At 44.1% G+C, this 23,738-nt stretch overlaps 1 protein-coding gene across 1 annotated transcript in view; it reads right to left on the bottom strand.

Annotated features, from left to right (window-relative positions):
* Positions 1-22,665, bottom strand: part of lrp12 (low density lipoprotein receptor-related protein 12) — a 57,953-nt gene extending 35,288 nt beyond the window's left edge. Inside the window, exons 1-3 of the mRNA XM_078537042.1 lie at positions 22,416-22,665; positions 12,684-12,746; positions 4,171-4,306 (exon numbers count right to left, since the gene is read on the bottom strand). Coding sequence (XP_078393168.1) covers positions 4,171-4,306; positions 12,684-12,746; positions 22,416-22,515 — 299 coding nt within the window. The 5' untranslated portion in view covers positions 22,516-22,665. The remainder of the gene's footprint in view (positions 1-4,170; positions 4,307-12,683; positions 12,747-22,415) is intronic.
* Positions 22,666-23,738: the final 1,073 nt, after the last annotated feature.

Genomic DNA, 23,738 nt, shown 5'->3' on the forward strand with positions numbered 1-23,738 from the left:
GGGGTGCAGAGAGAGAGGGGGGGTGCAGAGAGAGAGGGGGGGTGCAGAGAGAGAGGGGGGGTGCAGAGAGAGAGGGGGGGTTGCAGAGAGAGAGGGGGGGTGCAGAGAGAGAGGGGGGGGTGCACAGAGAGAGGGGGGGTGCACAGAGAGAGAGGGGGGTGCAGAGAGAGAGGGGGGTGCAGAGAGAGAGGGGGGTGCAGAGAGAGAGGGGGGGTGCAGAGAGAGAGGGGGGGTGCAGAGAGAGAGGGGGGGTGCAGAGAGAGAGAGGGGGGGTGCAGAGAGAGAGGGGGTGTGCAGAGAGGGTGGGTGCACAGAGAGAGGGGGGTGCAGAGAGAGAGGGGGGGTGCACAGAAAGAGGGGGGGTGCACAGAGAGAGGGGGGGTGCACATAGAGAGGGGGGTGCACAGAGAGATGGGGGGTGCACAGAGAGAGGGGGGTGCACAGAGAGAGGGGGGGTGCACAGAGAGAGGGGGGGTGCACAGAGAGAGGGGGGGTGCACAGAGAGAGGGGGGGGTGCACAGAGAGAGGGGGGGTGCAGAGAGAGAGGGGGGGTGCAGAGAGAGAGGGGGGGTGCAGAGAGAGAGGGGTGGTGCAGAGAGGGGGGGTGCAGAGAGAGAAGGGGGGTGCAGAGAGAGAGGGGGGGTGCAGAGAGAGAGAGTTGGGTGCAGAGAGAGAGAGATGGGGGGGATGCACAAAGAGAGAGAGGGGGGGTGCAGAGAGAGGGGGGGGTGCAGAGGGAGAGAGGGGGGGTGCAGAGAGAGAGAGGGGGGGTGCAGAGAGAGAGAGGGGGGGTGCAGAGAGAGAGAGGGGGGGTGCAGAGAGAGAGAGGGGGGGTGCAGAGAGAGAGAGGGGGGTGCAGAGAGAGAGAGGGGGGGTGCAGAGAGAGAGAGGGGGGGGATGCACAAAGAGAGGGGAGGTGCAGAGAGAGAGAGAGGGGGGGTGCAGAGAGAGAGGGGGGGTGCAGAGAGAGAGGGGGGAGGGGGGTACAGAGAGGGGAAGGGGGTGCAGAGAGAGAGGGGGGGTGCAGAGAGAGAGGGGGGGTGCAGAGAGAGAGAGGGGGGTTGCAGAGAGAGGGGGGGTGCAGAGAGAAAGAGGGGGGGTGCAGAGAGAGAGAGGGGGGGTGCAGAGAGAGAGAGGGGGGGTGCAGAGAGAGAGAGGGGGGTGCAGGGAGAGAGAGGGGGGGTGCAGAGAGAGAGAGGGGGGGTGCAGAGGGAGAGAGGGGGGGTGCAGAGAGAGAGAGGGGGGGGCAGAGAGAGAGGGGGGGGTGCAGAGAGAGAGGGGGTGCAGAGAGAGAGGGGGGTGCAGAGAGAGAGGGGGGTGCAGAGAGAGAGGGGGGGTGCAGAGAGAGAGGGGGGGTGCAGAGAGAGGGGGGGTGCAGAGAGAGAAGGGGGTGCAGAGAGAGAGAGGGGGGGGATGCACAAAGAGAGAGAGGGGGTGCAGAGAGAGAGAGGGAGGTGCAGAGAGAGAGAGAGGGGGGGGATGCACAAAGAGAGAGAGGGGGGTGCAGAGAGAGAGAGAGGAGGGGGTGCAGAGAGAGAGGTCGGGGTGCAGAGAGGGGGGGAAGGGGGTGCAGAGAGAGGGGGGGTGCAGAGAGAGAGAGGGGGGGTGCAGAGAGAGAGAGGGGGGGTGCAGAGAGAGAGAGGGGGTGTGCAGAGAGAGAGAGGGGGGGTGCAGAGAGAGAGAGGGGGGGTGCAGAGAGAGAGAGGGGGGGTGCAGAGAGGGGGGGGATGCAGAGAGAGGAGAGGGAGGGGGGGGGGGCTGCAGAGAAGGGGAGAAGATTCCCTAATTATACACTGCATGGTTACACTTAGCACCAACACAGTTCAACCAGCTCAGATTGCTTTAACATTACATCAATTTAATTCACATTCGCTCCAAATTCACAACTAGGTCAAATTTTGAAATGTAATGCAAACACTGCAATGCAAACAGATCCTTAATAGACACAGAGCAAAAACATACAACTCCACATCCTGTATTTAGGTCTGCTCTTCAACAGCTAATTCAATTTCTGCCAGTGTAATCTGTAGGAAGAATCACAGATGGAAATCAAAAGCTGAAGGAACAGAACAGGACTTTCCGTCCCCATCCCCCCCACTCCATTGATCATTTAAATACTGCAGCTGACAGTATGGAAGTTTGATCTAACCTTAAAAGAAGGATTTTTTTACTGTTTATAATTTGATTCACTTGAATTGCCACCTGAACTCTTAAAGGGCATTTTCTGCAAGTCTTTTGACTTGAATAAATCTGTCCAACTTCTACAGTGCTGTGGAATTCAAAAGCAGTATTATGCCACACAACATGAGAATTAAGCATATCCAGCATTTGAAAATATAACAGCTTCTGCATGTTGTGTCTGGATAATACCTTTACTGTAGCAGAAAATGCACTTCATACATTGAATGAAAATTCCCACCCCCCACATTAAAGAAAAATAGCATAACCATACAGTACTAGATGAACAAATATGTAATTTTCAACATTTGTATAGTGCTTCTTATTACTTCTACCACATACGAAATGGCCCTGATGTCTCAGCATGTTTATCTAACGAGAAGCTGCGCTATATAGACTAGAAAGGTCCCACATTCAATTGCGGGTCTGTGTGAGGACAGCAGTACGAGTGTTGACAAGTGGCTTTAGTGTCTCCAGGTTAGAGAACAGAAAAGAAAGAAGAACAGCTAGCCTCCCACTCCTACCACAATAGACTCATAAAATCTTACAGCAGTCAGCCCAGCGTGTTTTTGCTGGCTCGTATTACACTGCTCTTTCCCAACAGCCCTCAAATTTTCTAACCTTCAAGTACTTATCAAATTTCCTTTTGAAAGTTACTCTTGAATCTGCTTCCACCACCCTTTCATGCAGTGTATTCTAAATCATAACTTACTACTTTAAAAAAATTCTCTTATCTCACTTCTGCTTCTTTTGCCAATTACCTTCAATCCACGTTGCCTGGTTACTAACCCACCTACCGGTGAAAATAGTTTTACCAAATTTATTCTTTCATGATTTTGAACACATCTATTAAATTTCCCCTTCACCTTCTCTGCTCAAAGGAGAACAGCTCCAGCTTATCCAGTCTCACTTTATAAGGTTTAGCATATCTAGTGATTCATGATGGAAGCGCACATCTGTATGTTGAGTTGGGACAGGGTAAAGCTCGACCGTAGTGGCAACTCCATCTGGTCAAATAGCATGAGAGATGATCATTAGTGGTCCATCAGAGATCATTTTCAGAACTCTGTTTCTCATTTCATAAGTTGCTGGAGATGTGTTAGTTAAAACAGTATATAAATGTGATGAGGTTTGCAAAAATACATCAGTGGTAAATGATGAGAATCAACTTGTTCAAAGTCTGTTGGATTTGATTGGCAGCTACAGTTTAAATCAAATTATGTAGAAGGATGCAATTTTGGAAAAGGAACCCGTAATATTGACTCACTAGAAGTGCACTGAAGGCAGAGCAGGAGACATATTCAGAATATCAATGAGAGATTATTGACACTATCAGTCCAGTGATCGAGGTAGCAAATAAAATGTTAGGCTCCATTGTGGATAATGTAAGATATAAATCAAGGGGATTTTAAAATTGTACAAGAGTGGGCAAGACTATGTTTGTAGCACTTTGTCCAATTTAGCTTCCAACTTTGTTAGTTTAATTGTCTAGCGATGGATCTGCCTCTTTTTGTTCTCTCATACTTCTCAGCACAGGCTGCAATAGCCCTCTAGTATCTCCCTCAAGTTGTTCTTCATTCTGAGCATAGACAATGAATTTTGGACAATAACGGCAAAGTTTAAAGCCAACCCTTAACCTGTTCTCATTCAATGGCCACAAACATTCACTTCCAGCAGAAGTCACTGCACAGCTAGCAGAAATCCAAATGATTTCTCCTTCCTAGCCTTGAGATACTGATGCCAATTGTAATACCTTCAATGCAACCTCAGTTGTGATTTACCAACACAGGCCAGGTGTTTGAACCCAAGATGCTCCTGGCCAGATTAATAACACAACATATATTCTACACCTATCAGGGCCATCCATCACTATCCCATTTTGTTTCTATATGCTCAACAGCCAAAAGTTTCTGCAAAATACTTGGTCCTGAATTTGAGCTGGGCGTTACACACAATGTGGTAGGTTATTTGTTCCGATTTGCTCACACTTACCTGATGGTGATGACTTCCTCCCGATTAGCCTGGATGTGCCAGCTACAGTTAACTCTAGTTTGATAGTTAAAGGGCCAACCTGGACTTGTAATTATCCCACTTGGTGCCCTGAGCTGTTCTGGTGCATCTCCACAAGCTGAGGGAAGGATAAATTGGATAATTATAATTAATGCAGCTAACATTGCAGTGCAACTCTGTCTGAATAAATGTGCTACTGCAGCAATAAAATAACCATAATTATCACATCTTGCAAGCATTCAACAGCTTTAAAAGCGGAAAAACTTCCTAAGGTGCTCCACAGAGGTAAAATCAAAAAATAAACACTGAGCTAAAGGAACAGACGAGAGGAATTAAGAAGCATGGCCAAAAAGGTAGCTTTTAAGGAGCATCTTAAAAATGGGGACTGCGGGTGGGAGGTACCAGTGGGCAAAGAGAGAGAGGAGGTGGCGGCGGAGGGCAAAGAGAGAGAGGGGGTGGCAGCGGAGGGCAAAGAGAGAAAGGAGGGTGGCAGAGGGCAAAGAGAGAGAGGGGGGTGGTGGCAGAGGGCAAAGAGAGGGGGGTGGTGGCGGAGGGCAAAGAGAGAGTGGGGGGTGGCGGAGGGCAAAGAGACGAAAATGAGTGAAAAGAGAGAGGCGAGTGAATAGATGGCAGCAAAAGAGAGACAAGGAGCATTCCAGAGCATGGCACCTGAGCCACAGATAGCACAATGCCAGCTATGGGGTAAGGGAGAGATGGCGCACAACAGGTTTGAGTCATGGGAACACAGAATGTGGGAAAGACAATGCAACAAGGTTAGGTGAAGTGAATACAAGTTACTGCTGAAGTTGTAGAGCTAAGGAAAGACTGAGGCCATTGATAGTTTCAAACACGAGCATGGCAATTTTAAATTTGAGGCTTTGCAGACGATGGGCAACATAGATCAGCAAGGGCAAGCACAGTGCGTCAGCAGGACTTGGTGTAGCAGAGGATGTGGACAGCAAAGATTTGGGTACGCTGAAGTTTATGCAGGTAGAGGCCTGAAGTGAAAAACGAGAGCATTGGTGTAAATCAAGTCTGGAGTTGACAAAAGGCAAGGATGAGGATTTCAATTACAATTGGCTTGAGACAGGGGCAGAAGTGGGTGATATCGCAAAGATGAGAGTTGGGGGTCTTTGTAATGGAGTGCACGTGGAATTGGAAACTCAGTTCAGGGCTTGTTTTATTCTTTCTTGGGTATCGCTGAATGACCAGCATTTATTGCACATCCCCAACTGCCTTAAGGTGGCGTTGAGCTGCCTTCTTGAACCACTATAGTCCATGTGGCGTAGGTACACCTTCAGAGCTGTTAGGAAAGGAGTTTGCCCCACTGATAGTGAAAGAACAGTGATATAGTTCCAAGACAGCATGGTGTGTGGCTTGGAGGAGAACTTGCAGGTGCTGGTTCTCCCTTGTGTCTGTTGCCCTTGTCCTTCTGAGTGGTAGAGGTCAAGGGTTTGGAAGGTGCCATCAAGGTAGCCTCAGTGAGTTGCTGCAGTGCATCTTGTATATGGTACACACTGTTGCCACTGTGCATTGGTGGTGGAGAGAGTGAATGTTTATGGTGGTGGATGGGGTGTTAATCAAGCAGGCTGCTTTGTCCTGGATTGTGTCAAGCTTCTTCAATATTCTTGGAGCTGCACTCATCCAGGCAAGTGAAGTGTATTCCTGAGTTGTGCCTTGTAGATGGTGGACAGGCTTTGGGGAATCAGAAGGAGAGTTACTCGCTGCAGAATTCCTAGCCTCTGACCTGCTCTTGCATCCACAGTATTTATGTGGCTGGTCTAGTTAAGTTTCTGGTCAATGGTAATAACCAGGAACAGGAAGGGACAGAGAGCTTAACAATAATGTGCATCAGAGATTAAGGTCCAGGGAATAGTGGTAAAAAAAATGAAATTAAAGCCTCTTTATCTGAATGCGGGAAGCACCTACCATAAGGTTGATGAATTAGTGACACAAATAGGGATAAATGGCTCAAATCTTATCACCATTACAGAAATATGGTGACCAAGCTTGAGAAATAAATATTCCATGGTACACAATATTTTGGAAAGACAGACACAATGGCAAAGAGGTGGTGTAGCCCTCATAATAAAGAACGACATAAGGACATTAGTGAGAACGAATCTTGGCTCGGAAAATCATGAAATACAATCAGTATGGGTAGAAATTAGGAATGGCAAGAGTCAGAAAACACTGGTGGGAGTAGTTTGTAGGCCCTCTAACTGTAGTTCTAAAGTTGGACAGAGAAATTATTGGTGTGTAACAAAAGCAATGTAATAATTGTATGGCAATTTAATATTCATATAGACTGGACCAATCAAATTAGCAAAGGTGGTCTAGCAGATGAGCTTGTAGAGTGTTTCGTGAGTTTCCTGGAGCAATAGGTTATGGAACCAACTATGGATAAAGCTAAAACAAAAACAGAAACAGAAATACCTGGAAAAATTCAGCAGGTCTGGCAGCATCGGCGGAGGAGAGCGCAGTTGACGTTTCGAGTCCTCATGACCCTTCAACAGAACTAAGTAAAAATAGGAATGGGGTGAAATATAAGCTGGTTTAAGGGGAGGGGGGTGTTGGGACAAGCAGTCAGTGATAGGTGGAGATAACCAAAAGCTGTCACAGACAAAAGAACAAAGAGGTGTTGAAGGTGGTGATATTATCTAAAGGAATGTGCTAATTAAGAGTAGAAGACAGGACAGATAAGGTACAGATAGCTCTAGTGGGGCTGTGGGAATACTAAAAGGTAGAAATAAACAATGGGTGGAAATACATTTAAAAATCCACCTATTTCCATTATTTTTAAATGTATTTTCACCCATTGTTTATTTCTACCTTTTAGTATTCCCACACCCCCACTAGAGCTATCTGTACCTTATCTGTCCTGTCTTCTACTCTTAATTAGCACATTCCTTTAGATAATATCACCACCTTCAACACCTCTTTGTTCTTTTGTCTGTGACAGCTTTTGGTTATCTCCACCTATCACTGACTGCTTGTCCCAACAACCTCCCCCCTTAAACCAGCTTATATTTCACCCCTTTCCTATTTTTACTTAGTTCTGTTGAAGGGTCATGAGGACTCGAAACGTCAACTGCGCTCTCCTCCACCAATGCTGCCAGACCTGCTGAGTTTTTCCAGGTATTTCTGTTTCTGTTTTTGTTTTGGATTTCCAGCATCTGCAGTTTTTTGCTTTTATATCTATATGGTTAAAGCTATCTTAGATCTAGTATTGTGTAATGGGGCAGGGTTAATTAGTAATCGCAGAATAAGTAAAATTCACTGGAAACTAGTGATCATAATACAACTGAATTCCATGTTAAAAGGAACATTCTCCAATTATAAACAAGAATCTTAAACTTAAACAAAGCCAATTACATATGTACGAGGGGAGAATTGGTGAAGGTTGATTGGGTAAATAGACTAAAAGATATGGTCATAAATAAAGAGTGGGAAACATTTAAAGAAACAATACAAAATGTTCAACAAAAATACATTCCATTGAAAAACAAAAACTCAGCCACAAAGATCCATCCATGGTTTACTCAGGAAGTTAAGGACATTATTAGATCAAAAGAGATTGCAAAGGATAGTAGCAGACTAAGACGGAGGATTATTAATTTTTAGAAACCAGTAAAAGGCCACCAAAAAGTTGATAAGAAAGGAAAATAGAGAATAAGAGGAAACCAGCCAGGAACATAAAAACAGATTATAAGAGCTTTAACAAGAACATAAAAAGGAAGAGAGTAGCTAAAGTAAATGTTAGTCCCTTAGAAGCAAAGATGGGAAAAATTATTCTGGGGACTGAGGAAATGGCAGAGACATTGAGCAAATATTTTGTGTCTGTCTTCATTGGATAGTGGAAGACACAAGCTTCATACCAGAAATAGAAGGTAACCTAGTTGCTAAAAAGGGTGAGGAAATTAATATCAGCAGAGATAAAGTACTGCAGAAACTTAAGGAGCTAAAATCTTATAAATCCCCAAGACTTGATTCCCTACTGTAAATCCTAGAGTTCTAAAACAGATAGTTGCAGAAATAGTGGATGTTCTGACAATGATTTTCCAAAGTTCCCTAGAGTCTGGAGCGGTCACAGCAGATTAGAAGTTAGCAAATGTGACACTGCTATTCAAGAAAGGAGGGAGAGAGAAAACAGGGAAGTACAAGCCAGTTAGCCTGGTTGTCAAGAAAGTTCTGGAATCTATTATTAAGGGAGTCTTCATGATGCACTTAGAAAATCACAGTGTGATCAGACAAAGTTTTACGAAAGGGAAATCCTTGTCTGAGAACTTTATTGGAGTTTTTTGAGGATGTAACTAGTAGGCTGGACAAAGGGGAACCAGTAGATGTAGTATATCTGGGTTTCCACTTGATAAGATGGCACACAAAAGGTTAATAGGCAAGATAAGAGCTCATGGAATTGGTGTAATATATTAGCACGAATAGAAGAATGGTTAACAGACAGAAACAAAGGGTAGGCAGAAACGGAGCACTCGCAAGTTGACAGGCTGTGCCGCAAGGATCAGTGCTGAGGCCTCAGCTAGTTGCTATGACTGAGACAGAGAGACAGGCAGTAATGTATCTAAGTTTGGTGGCGGCACAAAGCTAGTTGAAAATGTGAGTTGTGAGGTCACAGAGAGGCTGCAAAGAGATATAGGCAGGTTAAGTGAGTGGGCAAATGGAGTATAATGTGAAGAAGTGAGAGGTTATTCACTTTGTAAATAGTAAAGCAGAACGTTTTGTGAAAGATGTAAAACTTATAAATGTTGATGTTCAAAGATGCTTGGTTGTACTCGTACAAGGAATGCAGAAAGTTGGCATGTTGGCCTTTATTATAAGGGACTGGCGTACAAGAATAAAGAAGTCTTGCTACAATTGTACAGGGTTTTAGTGAAACCACACCTTGAGTACAGTGTGCAGTTTTGGTCTCCATATTTAAGGAAGTACATACCTGTATTGGAGGCTGTACAACAAAGATTTACAAGATTGGTCCCTGAGATGAGAGGGTTGTTCTATGCTGAGAAGCTGAGTAAATTAGATCTATACTCTTTGGAGTTTAGAAGAATGAGAGCTGATCTCATTGAAATGTACAAGCAGCATGACAGGGTACACACTAGGAGGGTGTTTCCACTGGCTGGAGAATCTAGAACATGGGGCACAGTCTCAATATAAGGGGTAAATCATTTATGACAGAGGCAAGGAGAAATTTCTTCACTCAAAGTGTAGTGAATCTTTGGAATTTTCTACCCCAGAGTGTTGTGGATTCTCCATTGTTGACTATATTTTTTTCTTTATTCTTTCATGGGCTTCGCCAGCAAGGCCAGCATTTGTTGACCATCCCTAACTGACCTTGAACTGAGTGACTTGCTATCAATAGTCAACCATATTGTTGTAGATCTTGAGTCACATGTAGGCCAGACCAGGTAAGGATGGCGGGTTTCCTTCCCTAAAGGGATTTGGGATTTCCTTCACGAAGGGACATTGTTGAACCAGATGGGTTTTTACAACAATCGATAGTAGTTTCATGGTCACCATTACTGAGACTAGCTTTCAATTCCAGATGTTATTAATTGCATTTAAATTCAACCAGCTGTCGCACTGGGATTTGCACCCACGTCCCCAGAGCATTAACCTGGATCTCTATTACTAGTCCAGTGACATTACCACTACAACACCATAAATTCTCTTTTCTTGTACATGGTCATTGCCTGGCACTTGTATGGCACAAATGTTACGCCACTTATCATCCCAAGCCTAAATGTTGTCCCAGGTCTTGCTACATATGGACATGGACTGCTTCAGTATCCAAGAAAATTATGAATGGTACAGAACTGTGCAATCACCAGTGAACATCCCCACTTCCGACTTTCTGGGAAGGTCATTGGTGAAGCAGCTGATAGTTGGGCCCAGGATACTACCCTGAGGGACTCCAGCAGCGACGTTCTGAGGCTAAGATAGTTGGACTCCAACAACCACAACCATGGTGAAGAGCATTGAAATCCCCCAGCTAGAGTACATTCTATGCACTTGTTACTCTTAGTACTTCTTCCAAGTGGTGTTCAACATGGAGGAGGATGGATTTATCAGCTGAGGGAGGGTGGGAGGGGTTAATTGCAGGAGGTTTTCTTGCCTATGTTTGACCTTAAGTCATGAGAATTCATGGGGTCCAGAGTCAATATTGAGGACTCCCAGGGTAACTCATTCTTGACTGTCCTGCCACTGCCTTTACCAGGTCTGTCCTGCCAGTGAGTATGACTATGCCAGGCTGTTGCTTGACTAGTCAATGAGACAACTCTCCTAATTTTGGCATAAGACCTCAGAGTTAATAAGGAGGGCTTACTGCAGGGTCGACTAGGCACAGTGTGCCAGTGTCTTTTCCAACATCTCGGTTGATGCTGGGTGGTCCATCAGTTTTAATTCCTTTTTGATTTTTCTGTAGTGATTTGGTACAACTGAGTGGCTTGCTGGGCCATTTCAGAGGGCAGTTAAGAATCAACCACATTATCTGGGTCTGGAGTCACATAGAGGCCAGAGCAGGGAAGGATGGCAGATTTCCTCCCCTGAAGGACATTAGTGAACCAGATGGGTTTTTACGACAATCCAACAGTTTCATGATCACCATTACTGAGACTAGTTTTTAATTCCAGATTTTATTCATTAATTGAATTTAAATTCTACCAGCTCCCATGGTGGGATTTGAACCCCTGTCCCCAGAGCATTAGCCTCCAAATTGCTAGTCCAATATCATTACCATCACCACCATCCCTGGATGCCACACATGCAAAGGGTCTGGTTCAGCCTAAGACTGTGATCAGGCAGGGGAATGTAATTGCTGTTAAGGGTATGACATTTGTGCCAGGATGCTTTTCTCAACGTTTAGTTGAAAGAAATTATAGCTTATCCAAGACTGGATGTCAGCCAAGGACTCTGAAACTATGGAGGCTGGGAAGCAAAGTGGTGGTGAATAGCTAGATGTCACAGCTGACACGATGTATGGATAACAGCAGAAGGTTGCTGCATTCATGTGAGGAAGGGAAGGGCCAAGGATGGATCCTTGTGGGTTAGCAAGATGATGGTGCAGGGTTGCAGAGCTTCTATGAGAATGACTGGACAGGCAATGGTATACCAAGTGACGAATGTCCTCTCACACCGGACAATGGAGGAGAGAAGCTGGAGGAAGATGGGGTGAATAGTTAAAAATAAGGGTTATAAAGAAGTCCAAGAGAGATAATGCATCATGGTGAAAGTCACTGCGATTTACATAGAATCATAAAATGGATACAGCACGTGGTTATTTTTATTTGAAAAAAGTCCTTTCACTCCATTCCTTCCCTGAATCTTCGGTCTATCAATGCCACAAACTGACACACTGACGTAAACTGAAGCCCTGGCACACATGGAGCAGCAGGCTTTTTGAAGGCCACTGATGGGGGAGAAGGTTCCTTGTAAGCACTTACAAGCCAAATTTTGAGTGCCTCTGGTACACCGGTTCTTCGTACCTATCGTTAATGCTGGATGACCAGATTCCCAAATTAAATTTGAGTAATAAAAATAATGTTGTTTTGCTACTAACACTTTGGTCTCACTTTAGTTTCATGCTGAACAGTGCGGGACCTGGTGCAAGAGACCCTTCAAAAAGATTAAAACATATAAACTTTACAATTGCTGCCACAGTGGGAAAAAGCCTGTTGGTTTGTGCAGTTGATATTCTACTTTAAGTTATTACAACAATAAATTCTAATGTATTCCTTCAATGATCTAAGCTAGTTTGAGGGCAACCATAAAATCTAGAGCCTTGCATATACTGGGGATTTTTAAAAATCACACTTGAAGCCTGTTCTTGAGCAGGAAACAAGAGAATAAAAAAGTTCCAGCATAATGAAACATGATAATTATACCCTTATGCATTAGGACCATCAAAGCACTTTGGTAAAGCTTGCTTGAATGGACTTACTGATACAAAAAGCAATTGGGTCATAAGAATCGAACAAAACACTTATTTATAACGTGTGGCTTTAGATGGCATCTGGAATATCCATCAATTGCAACAATGCAGGGTAAAATACTTAAGCAGAGAAACTCACAGGACACTGTTACGGATGAATCTAATGCATCATATTCTCAATGAATATACCCAGGACCTTAGTGAGCTGATTACTGCACCAATGTGAATCTCACTCTAATCTAATAAATCACTATTATAACCACTAACATAAACTGTACTACATTTGCACTTATTTACAATATACATACTGAATTTACTGACTCTCCAATGCCAAAAATAAAAATAATCCCTTAATTATCATTTAGCAGGTTCTACATCAACTAACTTCCTTTCACATCTGTCATGCAGCCTAGCAAACACAACACACTTGGACAACTGCTGAATAAAATTGCAGTTGAAATCCTCAACCCCATAAGAGAAAGGCATCGACCCCTTACCAATGGTACCCCTCTCCACAGAACAAGCACTAATTTGAAAAAATATATAAATATACCAGCTGAGATCTCTGAAACTTGCACATTTCCTGAACCATACTTTCCTCCTAGAACGCTGTTTCCTGAAACAAAAGTAAAAAGAATAAATTCAGCATATCAAGAATAACTCCAATAGGCAAATTTTATTTATTTCATCCATAAAAAAATTTTTGTAATAGAACTAGAAATATGTATACATTTGTTTACCAATGATTTACTATCTAAAAAAGTCACCAATTGCATCACCTGAAATAAGTTAAAATGAAAACACCTCAACAGGAAATGATGACCAGTAACAGCATTCTAACTATGTAGTGTACTGCCAAGTTTACATTTGAAGCTGGTAAGGCAGTGAAAGAATAACAGTTCCTTGCAAATCAAGTGACCAGCTACAATTACTTCTGCTGAATTTATAAATTATCCAAAACACTGCTTTTACAACAACAAAACTTATACAAAATAGTACATTTCCTCTATGCAAGCAGCTGCTGAAGACATCACCTCATGAGTTGAGAACTCAAGCTAGGTCTCAGAATGATAGAAACACAGAATTTTTACAGCACAGGAGGCCATTCAGCCCATTGTGCCTGCACCGGCTCTCTGAATGAGCAATTTATTTAGTGTCATTCTCCCAGCTTCTCCCCATAACCCTGCACATTGTTCCTTTTTCAAATAACAGTCTAATTTCCTTTTGAATGCCTTGATTAAAACTGCCTTCACCACATTCTCAGGCAGCGTATTCCAGGCCATAACCACTAGCAGCATGAAAAAGGTTTTTCTCATATCTCTTCTGCTTCTTCTGCAAATTACTTTATATCTGTGTCCTCTCAATCCTTTCATGAGTGTGAACAGTTTCTCCCTATCTACTCTGTCCAGACCCCTCATGATCTTGAATAGCTCTACCAAATCTCCTCTCAGCCTTCTTCAAAAAAAAGTCCCAACTTCTCCAATCTATCATCATAACTGAAGTTCCTCATCCCTGAAACCATTCTCATGAATCTTTTTTCTGCACTCTCTCCAATGCCTTCACATTTTTCCTAAAGTACAACGCCCAGAACTGGATACAATACACCAGCTTAGGCTGAACTAGTAACCTACAGAAACTCAATATAACCTCCTTGCTCTTGTACTCTATGCCCCCATTAATAAAGTTCAGATATTGTATGCTTTATTAATCGTTCTCTCAACATGTCCTGCCACCTCCAATGACTTATGCACAAGTGCACCCAGGTCCGTCTGATCCTGGACCTCCTTTAGAGTTGTAGGCTCTATTTTATATTGTCTCTCCATGTTCTTCCTACCAAAATGAATCACTTCACATTTCCCCACATTGAATTTAATTTGCCACCTGTCCACCCATTCCACCAACTTGTCTATGTCCTTGTGAAGTTTGACACTATCCTCCTCACAAGTTCACAATACTTCCAAGGTTTGTATTATCTGCAAATTTTGAAACTGTGCCCTGTACACCAAGGTCTAGATCATTAATATATAATCATGAAAAGCTAAGGTCCCAACACTGAATACCACTATAAACCTTTCTCCTGCCCGAAAAACACCCAATAACCATTACTCTCTGTTTTCTGTCACTCAGCCAATTTCCTTTCCATGTTGCTACTGTCTCTTTCATTCCATGAGCTATAACTTTGCTCACAAGTCTGTTTTGGGGCACTGTATCAAATGCCTTCTAGAAGTCCACGTTCGCCACATCAACAGCATTAACCTCATCAACCCTCACTGACACCTCTTCAAAAAGCTCAAGCAAGTTAGTCAAACATAATTTTCCCTTAAGAAATCCATGCTGACTTTCCTTAATTAACCCACATTTGTCCATGTGCCTATTAATTTTGTCCCAAATTATTGTTTCTAGAAGTTTCCCCACCACTGAAGTTAAACTGATCGACCTGCAATTGATGGGCTCATCTTTACAACCTTTTTGAATAATGGTGTAACATTTGCAAATCTCTAGTCCTCTGGCATCACCCGAATCTAAGACAGATTGAAAAATTCAATCTGCAATTTCCACTCTCACTTCCCTCAGTATCCTTGGATGAATCTCATCTGATCCTGGCCCCTTATCAACTTTAAGTACAGACAGCCTATCTAATACCTCCTATCAATTTTGAACCCTTCAAGTGTACGAATTACCTCCTCTTTCAACATGTCTTGGGTAGCATCTTCTTCCTTGGTAAAGACAGATGCAAAGTATTCATTTAATACCTCAGCTATGCCCTCTGCTAATCTGTCGAATGTAGGTACAAATGATCCAAGGTAAAAATCTCTCACCAAGGGAGCAGTGAAATTTTTGGGAAAGAGCTGAACTTTCTGAAAAATCTACCAAGGGTTCAACAATAATTTTTTTAAAACCTGAAACATTCATTCAGAAACAAAACATGACATACTATGAAAAATTAGGATTCAAAATACCATGCAAGAAGCATGCGAATGGATGTTCAAAGAATGAAATAATATTGCAGAGGCCTGGTAATATTTTCAGTATAACATTGTTCACTGTTTTAACTATATCCACCCTTCCCAAAGACCATTGCAACATTTTTGAATTTCGTAACCTATTGACAACTCATTCATATCCGACTTATGTGCACTTCTGAATGAACTCCTTTATACTTATAGTGTAATAGCTGCAACCTACATGGTCACAAGAGGAGTAAATACACAATATCAATACATGAAGCCTAGTCATGCAGATGTTGGTATCTCTGCGTTGGATGTCAGAGAATCAATGCAAAACATATCTTCCATAAATAGCATATAGCCATTAGTGCTAAAACAGCGTCCTCCTGAGATACCCAACAGCACAAATGCCAGTCTTCAGCCAATTCAATTCACTTCACATGACGGCAAAAAACTACTGAGTATGCTAGATATGGCCAAGACTATAGGCCCTGACAACATCTCAGCTGTAGTGCTGAAGGCTTGTAGCTCCAGAACTAGCGTTGTCTCTAACAAAGCTGTTCCAGGATAGCTACAATGCTTACATCTACCCAGCAAAGTGGAAAATTGCCCAGGCATGCCCTGTCCACAAAAGCAGGACAAATCCAACCCAGCCAATTACAACACCATCAATCCAACCACTCTCAATCTTCAGCAAAGCGATGGGAAGCTGTCACTGCACTTACCTATGCTCAGTTTCGATTCCGCCAGGACCACTCATCTCCAGATCTCATTAAGAATGCCAGAGGTAAGGTGGGGGTGACAGCCCTTGACATCAAGGTAGCATTTGACCAAGTATAGCCCTAGTAAAGTTCAAGTCAATGGGAATCGCAGAATGAGCTGTTTACTGGTTGGAGTCTGTAAAGGAAGATGATTGTGGTTCTTAGAAGCCAATCAATTCAGTACTTGACATTGCTGGAGGAATTCCACAGGACAGTGACTTTGACCCAACCATCTTCAGCTGCTCCCTCCATCATAAGGTCAGAAGTGGGAATTTTCATCGACGATTGCAGAGTGTTCGGTGCCATTCACAACTTTTCAAATACTGTAGCATTACATACCTATTTGCACTATACAACTTGGGCTGATAAATGGCAAGTAACATTTGTAACACACAAGTGCCAGGCAAAGGCCATTTAGAACAAGAGAGAATCTAACCACCTCCTCTTCACATTCAATGATATTACCATTGCTGAATGCTCCACCATTAACCTGCTGGGGGTTACTATTGGCCGTAAACTGAACTGGACCAGCCACTTTGATAAGAAATTGACTGAGTGACAAGAAACAGGGAGTAGTGATAAATGGCTGTTTTTCAGATTAGGAGGAGGTTTGTAGTGGAGCACCCCAGGGGTCAGTGTTGGGACCCTTACTCTTCCTGGTATAAATTAATGACCTAGACTGTAGTGTTCACGCCATGATTTCAAAATTTTCAGATGATACGAAGATTTGGAAACATTGTCAACTATAATGAGGATAGTCTTGAACTTCAAAAAGACATAGACATGTTGGTGGGCAGACAAGTGGCAGATGAAGTTCAATGCAGAGAAGTGTGAAGTGATGCATTTTGGCAGGAAGAATATTGAGAGACAATGTAGAATAAAGGGATAAACTCTAAAGGAGATGCAGGAACAGGGGGGCCTTGGTGTATATGTACATAAGTCATTGAAGATGGCAGGGGATTTTGAGAGAGCAGTTAAAGCATGTAGTGTCTTAGGCTTTATTAATAGAGGATGAAAACAGAAAATGCTGGAAAAACTCAGCAGGTCTGACAGCATCTGTGGAGAGAGAAACAGAGTTAATGTTTCAAGTCAGCAGCACGACTCTTCTTCAGAGCTAAAGAGTAGAAATGTGATGGAATTTATATTGTTTGGGAGGGGGGGGGAGAGGTGGAGCAGGCAAAACAGGACAGAAGGTCAGTGGTAGGGGGGGATAAGAAGAGACTGACAAAGGTGTCATGGGCACAAAACAAAGGGAGTGTTAATGGTAGTGGTGAAGATCAAAAAAATGTGGCATAAAGGTAAGAAAGCAGAATGTGTTAATAGCAAAACAAGGGTCAGCACTCTGTGAAAGAACAACATAGAACAAGTGGCAGATGGCCCTTTTGTGGGGAGTTGGGGTGGGGGGGGGTGGGCAGTAGAAAAAATGATTTTAAAAAGGGGATAAAACAATGAATGAATGAAAATTAAAATAAGTAAATAAAAATAAATTTAAAAAGGGGTTAACAAAGGGGTGAAGATAAAGGAGATACTGGTGAAGCCACAACTGGAGTATTGTGTGCAGTTCTGGTCACCACATTACAGGAATGATGTAATAGCTCTGGAGAGAGTGCAGAGGAGGCTTACAAGAATGTTGCCAGGGTTAGAAAAGAGTAGCTACAAGGAGAGATTGGATAGGTTGGGGTTATTTTCCTTAGAACAAAGAAGGCTGAGAGGTGACTTGATTGAGGTGTACAAAATTATGAGGGGAATAGATAGAGTGGACTGGATAAAATTGTTTCCCTTGATGGAGAATTCTAGAACCAGGGGACATAGATTCAAGATAAGTGGCAGAAGGTGTAGGGGGGACATGAGGAAGAACTTTTTTACGCAGAGGGTAGTGGGTGTCTGGAATTCGCTGCCCAAGTTGGTGGTAGAGGCAGAAACTTTAAACTCTTTTAAAAAGTACCTGGATCTGCACCTTAAGTGCTGGAAGCTGCAGGGCTATGGGCCGGGTGCAGGAAGGTGGGATTAAAAAGAGCACCTGGGTGTCCTCGGGCTGGCTTGGACAGGATGGGCCGAATGGCCTCCTTCTGTGCTGTAACTTTTCTATGGTTCTATGGAGAGAGTTCATGGTCTGAAGTTGTTGAACTCAATATTAAGCCCAAAGGCTGTAAAGTGCCTAATCGTGCTGTTCCTTATCTTCCGATCAGGTACTTTACAGCCTTCCGGACTTAACATTGAGTTCAACAACTTCAGACCATGAACTCTCCCCTCTACCTTCACCTCTTTTTTATCCCCTTTTTAAAAAATTTATTTTTATTTTTTATTTACTTATTTTCATTTTAATTCATTGTTTTATCCCCTTTTTAAAATCCCTTTTCCCCTACCACTGCCCCTCCCCCCCCAACAAAAGACCATCTGTCATTTGATCTATGTTGTTCTTTCAGAGTGCTGACCCTTGTTCTGCTATTAACACAATCTGCTTTCTTACCTTTATGCCACTATCAGCACCTTTTTAGTCTTCACCACTACCATTGCCTTTGTCTTGAGCTCATGACAACTTTGTCGATCTCTCCTTATCCCCGACCTATCGCTGACCTTCTATCCTGCTTTACCTGCTCCACCTCCCCACCCTTAAACAGTATAAATTCCATCACATTGCTTCTTCAGAGCAAACGTGAAGTAGAAAAGTGCTGACTCAAAACATTAACTCTGTTTCTTTCTCCACAGATACTGCTAGACCTGCTGAGTTTTTCCAGCATTTTTGTTTTTATTTCATATTTCCAGCATCCGTAGTATTTTGCTTTTATTTACTAAAAGGAGCATTGAGTGAGTACAAGAGTACGGAAGTTATGTCAAACTTGGAGAAGACACTAGTTAGGCTTCATCTGGAGTACTGCGTCTAGTTGTGGGCATCATACTTGAGGAAGGATGTAAGCGCATTGGAGACAGTAGAGGAGATTCACAAGAATGACTCCTGGGATAAAGAACTGTAGCTACGAGGATAGATTGGAGAGGTTGGGTCTGTTTTCCTTGGAGAAAAGAACGTTGAGAGGAGACTTGATAGAGGGATTGAAGATCCTGAGGGTTATGGACAGGGTAAATAGTGAGAAACTGTTCCCACTCAAGAGAGCATAGAGCTTCAAGAACTAGAGGGCACTGATTCAAAATAATTGGCAAAAAAAAGTAAAAAAGGTAAAAGTGATGTAAGAAAAAATGTTTCCACCCAGAGGGTGGTTGGTGACTGGAATGAACTTCCTGAGAGAGTGGTGAAAGCAGGTTCGATCGAAGTATTCAAAAGGAAATTGGATTGCTATCTGAAAAGAAAGAATGTGCAAGGTTATGGTATAAGGCATGGGAATGGGATGAGGTAGAATGCTCTTTCAGAGAGCCAGTGCAGACTCGATGGGCCAAATGGCCACCTTCTGCACTACAAAGCTTCTGTGATTCTGTGATATAAATACCGTGGCTACAAGAGCAGGTCAAAGGCTGGGTAACCTCGAGAGAGTAGGTGACTCCAGGACTCCCCAAAGCCATCTACAAGCTACAAATCAAGTGTGTATTCCCCTCTTGCCTGGAGTGTTGTTGGAGCTGCATTCATCATGAAGTTCGATTCCATTCAGACCAAAGCAAAGTACTTGATTGAAACTCCATTTGGCATCTTAAACATTAGTTCCTGGTACACAGCAGCCATAGTATGTACCTTCTACAAGATTCACTGCAGTAACTTACCAAGGCCTCTTTGACAGCAACTTCCACTCTCATGACGTCTGCCACATAGAAGGGGCAGCAGGCATATGGGAACACCACAACCTGCAAGTTCCTCTCCAAGTTACACACAATCTTGACTATTGTCATTCCTTCATTCTACCTCATCCCATTCCTTCATCATCGATCAGTCTTGGAACTCCCTGTCTAACAGCACTGTGCTTGTACTACACCACAAAATTCAAGTCTACAAGATTCAAGAAAGCAGATCACCACCATCTAAAAGGCAATTAGGGATGGGAAACTAATACTGTCCTTGCCAGTGATGCCCACATTCCATAAATGAACATAAAATGGTACACACATTAATTGAAGTCTTTGGCTAGGGTCTATTGTGTGAAACACAATCATAATTTCCCTCCTTTTTCAATAACATTATAATTAAGCTATAACATGATTACTGGTACCATACAGCATCATCCATTGCAAGAATCAGGAAGTCCTTTTCAAAAACAAGTGATATTCCTAATTTCATTCCCTGGAATAAAAGGTAGTATATATAAAAACCCTTACCCTCCAAAGGCACAACACAATAAAAGTTGAAGTGAACCTGAATCTAGGCAGTCCTCCTACAACATTTGCTAACGTATACTGAACTAGTGTGGAAATCTGCCATGATTCATCATAACTTCTGACAGATGAGTCAACTTAAATCATGAATATGATGCACTCGACGTCAACTGTTTTTAGCAACAGGATATAACCTTTTGACTTGCAGCAGATTGTTTAAAGCTGCAGTCTTCTAATCCTAAAAAAGGACAAGATGCAGATCACTCGGGTGTAATTTAACTACCTCCCTCAGTGACATTTCTTACTGTACTTTATCTGCAATCACTGCATCTGGATTCTATTCTGTGGTTAAGTGCTCACTCAGCAAGATTAAAATGAAATCAGTCCGCAAAGGATCAAAATTTAGAATAGCTACAAAACAGAGTTTGGGTTCATAAAACATTAGAAGCCTGGTTGTCTAATTTCACCTGTGGAAATATTTATTACAGTGAATGTCTGCTCCCATTATTAAATGGTTATGAACTACCTCAGCCTGAATATGTGAAAAGTTGGACTGAGCAGTATAGTCACGTAACAAAATATCGGTACCAAGGCAGCCTATCAACTACTGGTATAACGCATGAGTAGCTCATTTTGTTGTAAACATAAATTATCCTTGACAATGATGATTTCCATTATTTTTAACGAGACCATACATTGCACTCAGCTCTTTTAAAAACTGCCGTAGCTTTAAGATTTTATAGCGCCAAAATGCAAGACAAAGAGTAAGACATAATGGAGAGATATCAAAAGCTTGGTTAGAAGTTTGGACAGGGTATAGGGAGGGAATTACGATGTATGGGGCATAAGTAATTCAAGATATGGTGATCGTATTTGAAAAGCACAATATCATGACATACTTTACGCTTTAGAGAATGACAGCCATGAGCATATAAAGTTCCCCTATTTCCAGGTGAATTATGAAAAACACTTAACAGTACAATTATAGATGTTGTTCATTCAAACTTAGGTTGTGTCAGAAGTGGAGGCTTTGAGCCACACAACAGGATGAAGCTGCAGGTGTTTTCAAGGCAATATTATTGATGTAACATTAAAGCATCCATGAACTCAAATGCGATTATTCATAAACTGCAATTGTACCAGCATGTTAAATCCGCCCAGGAACCATACAAGTTGCATAAAGTTTTCTCACTGTTGTTGCATGGATCACAGTACAGATTAACTTCAAGCTGCTTGCTTCTATTCAAGAAAACTGAATGGTTTAAACAGTTTGAATGAAAATTCTAGACACTTTGTGCTTCTATGGATTCCATGGATCAGGCAGGTAATTTAATGTAATCTGGCACATAAATGTTTCAATATCCCAATGGAGTAGTTTAATCTAAACTGCATTAGTCTTCTTACATTAACTGAGAGCACACAATAGACAGACAAAACCAAGAAATTCCACAGGAACAAACCTCAAATAGAAAATAATTCATAATTTTAATAGAAATCTGCACAGGGATGGGGGTAAGGGCCATGCACGCAACACCAGATGATGAAATGAAGATTCACAACCACAACCCATGGCAGATTCATGATCCAAAATTGCCCCTGAAGGGAGATATCAAGTGGAGGCTGTGCCCCCTCCCCCTCCTCGCGCCAATAATAAAAAAGAAAAAGCAGGGAAGGTCAACTCAGACTAATCAATTATTGCCGAGCATCTGCTTACAGAGCAGAACTGGCAGAGAGGCCTTGAAGCAAGTTAACTAACAATTCATGCATACGGACTCGAAACGTTAACTGTACTCCTCTCCGCAGATGCTGTCAGACCTGCTGAGTTTTTCCAGGTATTTTTATCTTTGTTTTTGTTTTGGATTTCCAGCATCCGCAGTTTTTTTTTTGCTTTTTAACTAACAATTCTGTTAGCTCAGGCATGGAAACCTGGAGACAGGGAGACGACAAAGCAAAGCAAGGGACTAAAAATTAAAGACCATCTATACTATTAGGTAATTTTCACATTATCACATAAGATTACTATTTTTTTTCTCCTGGAAAAGCATCAAGAGGTTCTGATCTTCCCTTTAAAAACTTCAAGCGCCTCTTCGTGTGCGAGTGTTCATGTTTCATGTTTGTGTATTAATCGAGGTCTCACAGGGCTTACATTGAATACAAAATAGAATAAAACCAAACCGAAGAGGCTGATTTAGCAGCTGGTAATTTAACAAAGCTCCAACAGCTTCTGTGTCCTCCACTTTGAAGTGAAACAAGATAGAACAATGATCTCTCTCTCTCTCTCTAGATGAAATGTAATCAGATAAGAAGCTCAGTACTCACCGGTGAAGGTGAAGAGAAGAATAATAAGCGCTGATGTTCCAGTCCCCAGAGACGGACAAGGGGAGAACAGGATCCTCTGGCCGTAGCGGGTTAGGGCCATAACCAGGGGCTGAGAGGAAAGGAAAGGGCCTGGAGACGAGGGAGAGCTTCACAATAACATCCAGCCGACAGCAGCTCCCCTCCACCCCCCGCACACACACAGCATCACCCCGGAACCAAATTCAACGCCAGGCCCCTCTCGCACAAAGGAACCAACCGCGGCTCCCGAGCTTCGCCTTCCGCTCCCTCCTCCTCCCACAAATTAAATTATCAAAGCCGGCGCAAACAGAGCCAGAGCCAGCCCAGCTCCCAAGCACCAATCCTCACAGAGCCACACTCACCAGCCCCACACTCTCCTCCCTCCGCAACAGGCTCGGCCGGGGGGTGAAATGTCAGCAGACACACAGCGTCAGCGAACAGACACCGGGGGGAGGGGCTGGGAATGTCTCTCCCTTAAACTCCTCCCCCCCCCCTCCCGCCACCCCAACCGCCCAACCCCTCACCCCCAACCGCCCACCCCCTCACCCCCACACACACCTCCCCCCACCCCCAACCGCCCAACCCCTCACCCCCCACCTCCCCCTCCCTCACCCCCCACCTCCCCCTCCCTCACCCCCAACCGCCCAACCCCTCACCCCCAACCGCCCACCCTCACCTACACACCTCCCCCTCCCTCACTCCCCCTCCCGCACCCCAACCGCCCAACCCCTCACCCCCAACCTCCCACCCTCACCTACACACCTCCCCCTCCCTCACTCTCACTCCCGCCACCCCCAACCGCCCACCCTCACCCCCACCTCCCCAACCACCCAACCCCTCACCCCAACCGCCCACCCTCACCCCCACCTCCCCAACCGCCCACCCCCTCACCCCCACCTCCCCAACCGCCCACCCCCTCACCTCCCCCTCCCTCACCCCCAACCGCCCAACCCCTCACCCCCAACCGCCCACCCTCACCCCCACCTCCCCAACCGCCCACCCCTCACCCCTCACCTCCCCCTCCCTCACCCCCAACCGCTCCACCCTCACCCCCACCTCCCCAACCGCCCACCCCCTCACCCCCCACCTCCCCCTCCCTCACCCCCAACCGCCCAACCCCTCACCCCCAACCGCCCACCCTCACCTACACACCTCCCCCTCCCTCACTCCCCCTCCCGCCACCCCAACCGCCCAACCCCTCACCCCCAACCTCCCACCCTCACCTACACACCTCCCCCTCCCTCACTCTCACTCCCGCCACCACCAACCGCCCACCCTCACCCCCACCTCCCTCACCCCCAACCG

Source organism: Cetorhinus maximus, unplaced genomic scaffold (genome assembly GCF_964194155.1).
Source record: "Cetorhinus maximus unplaced genomic scaffold, sCetMax3.hap1.1 HAP1_SCAFFOLD_1823, whole genome shotgun sequence".
Classification (NCBI taxonomy): domain Eukaryota; kingdom Metazoa; phylum Chordata; class Chondrichthyes; order Lamniformes; family Cetorhinidae; genus Cetorhinus; species Cetorhinus maximus.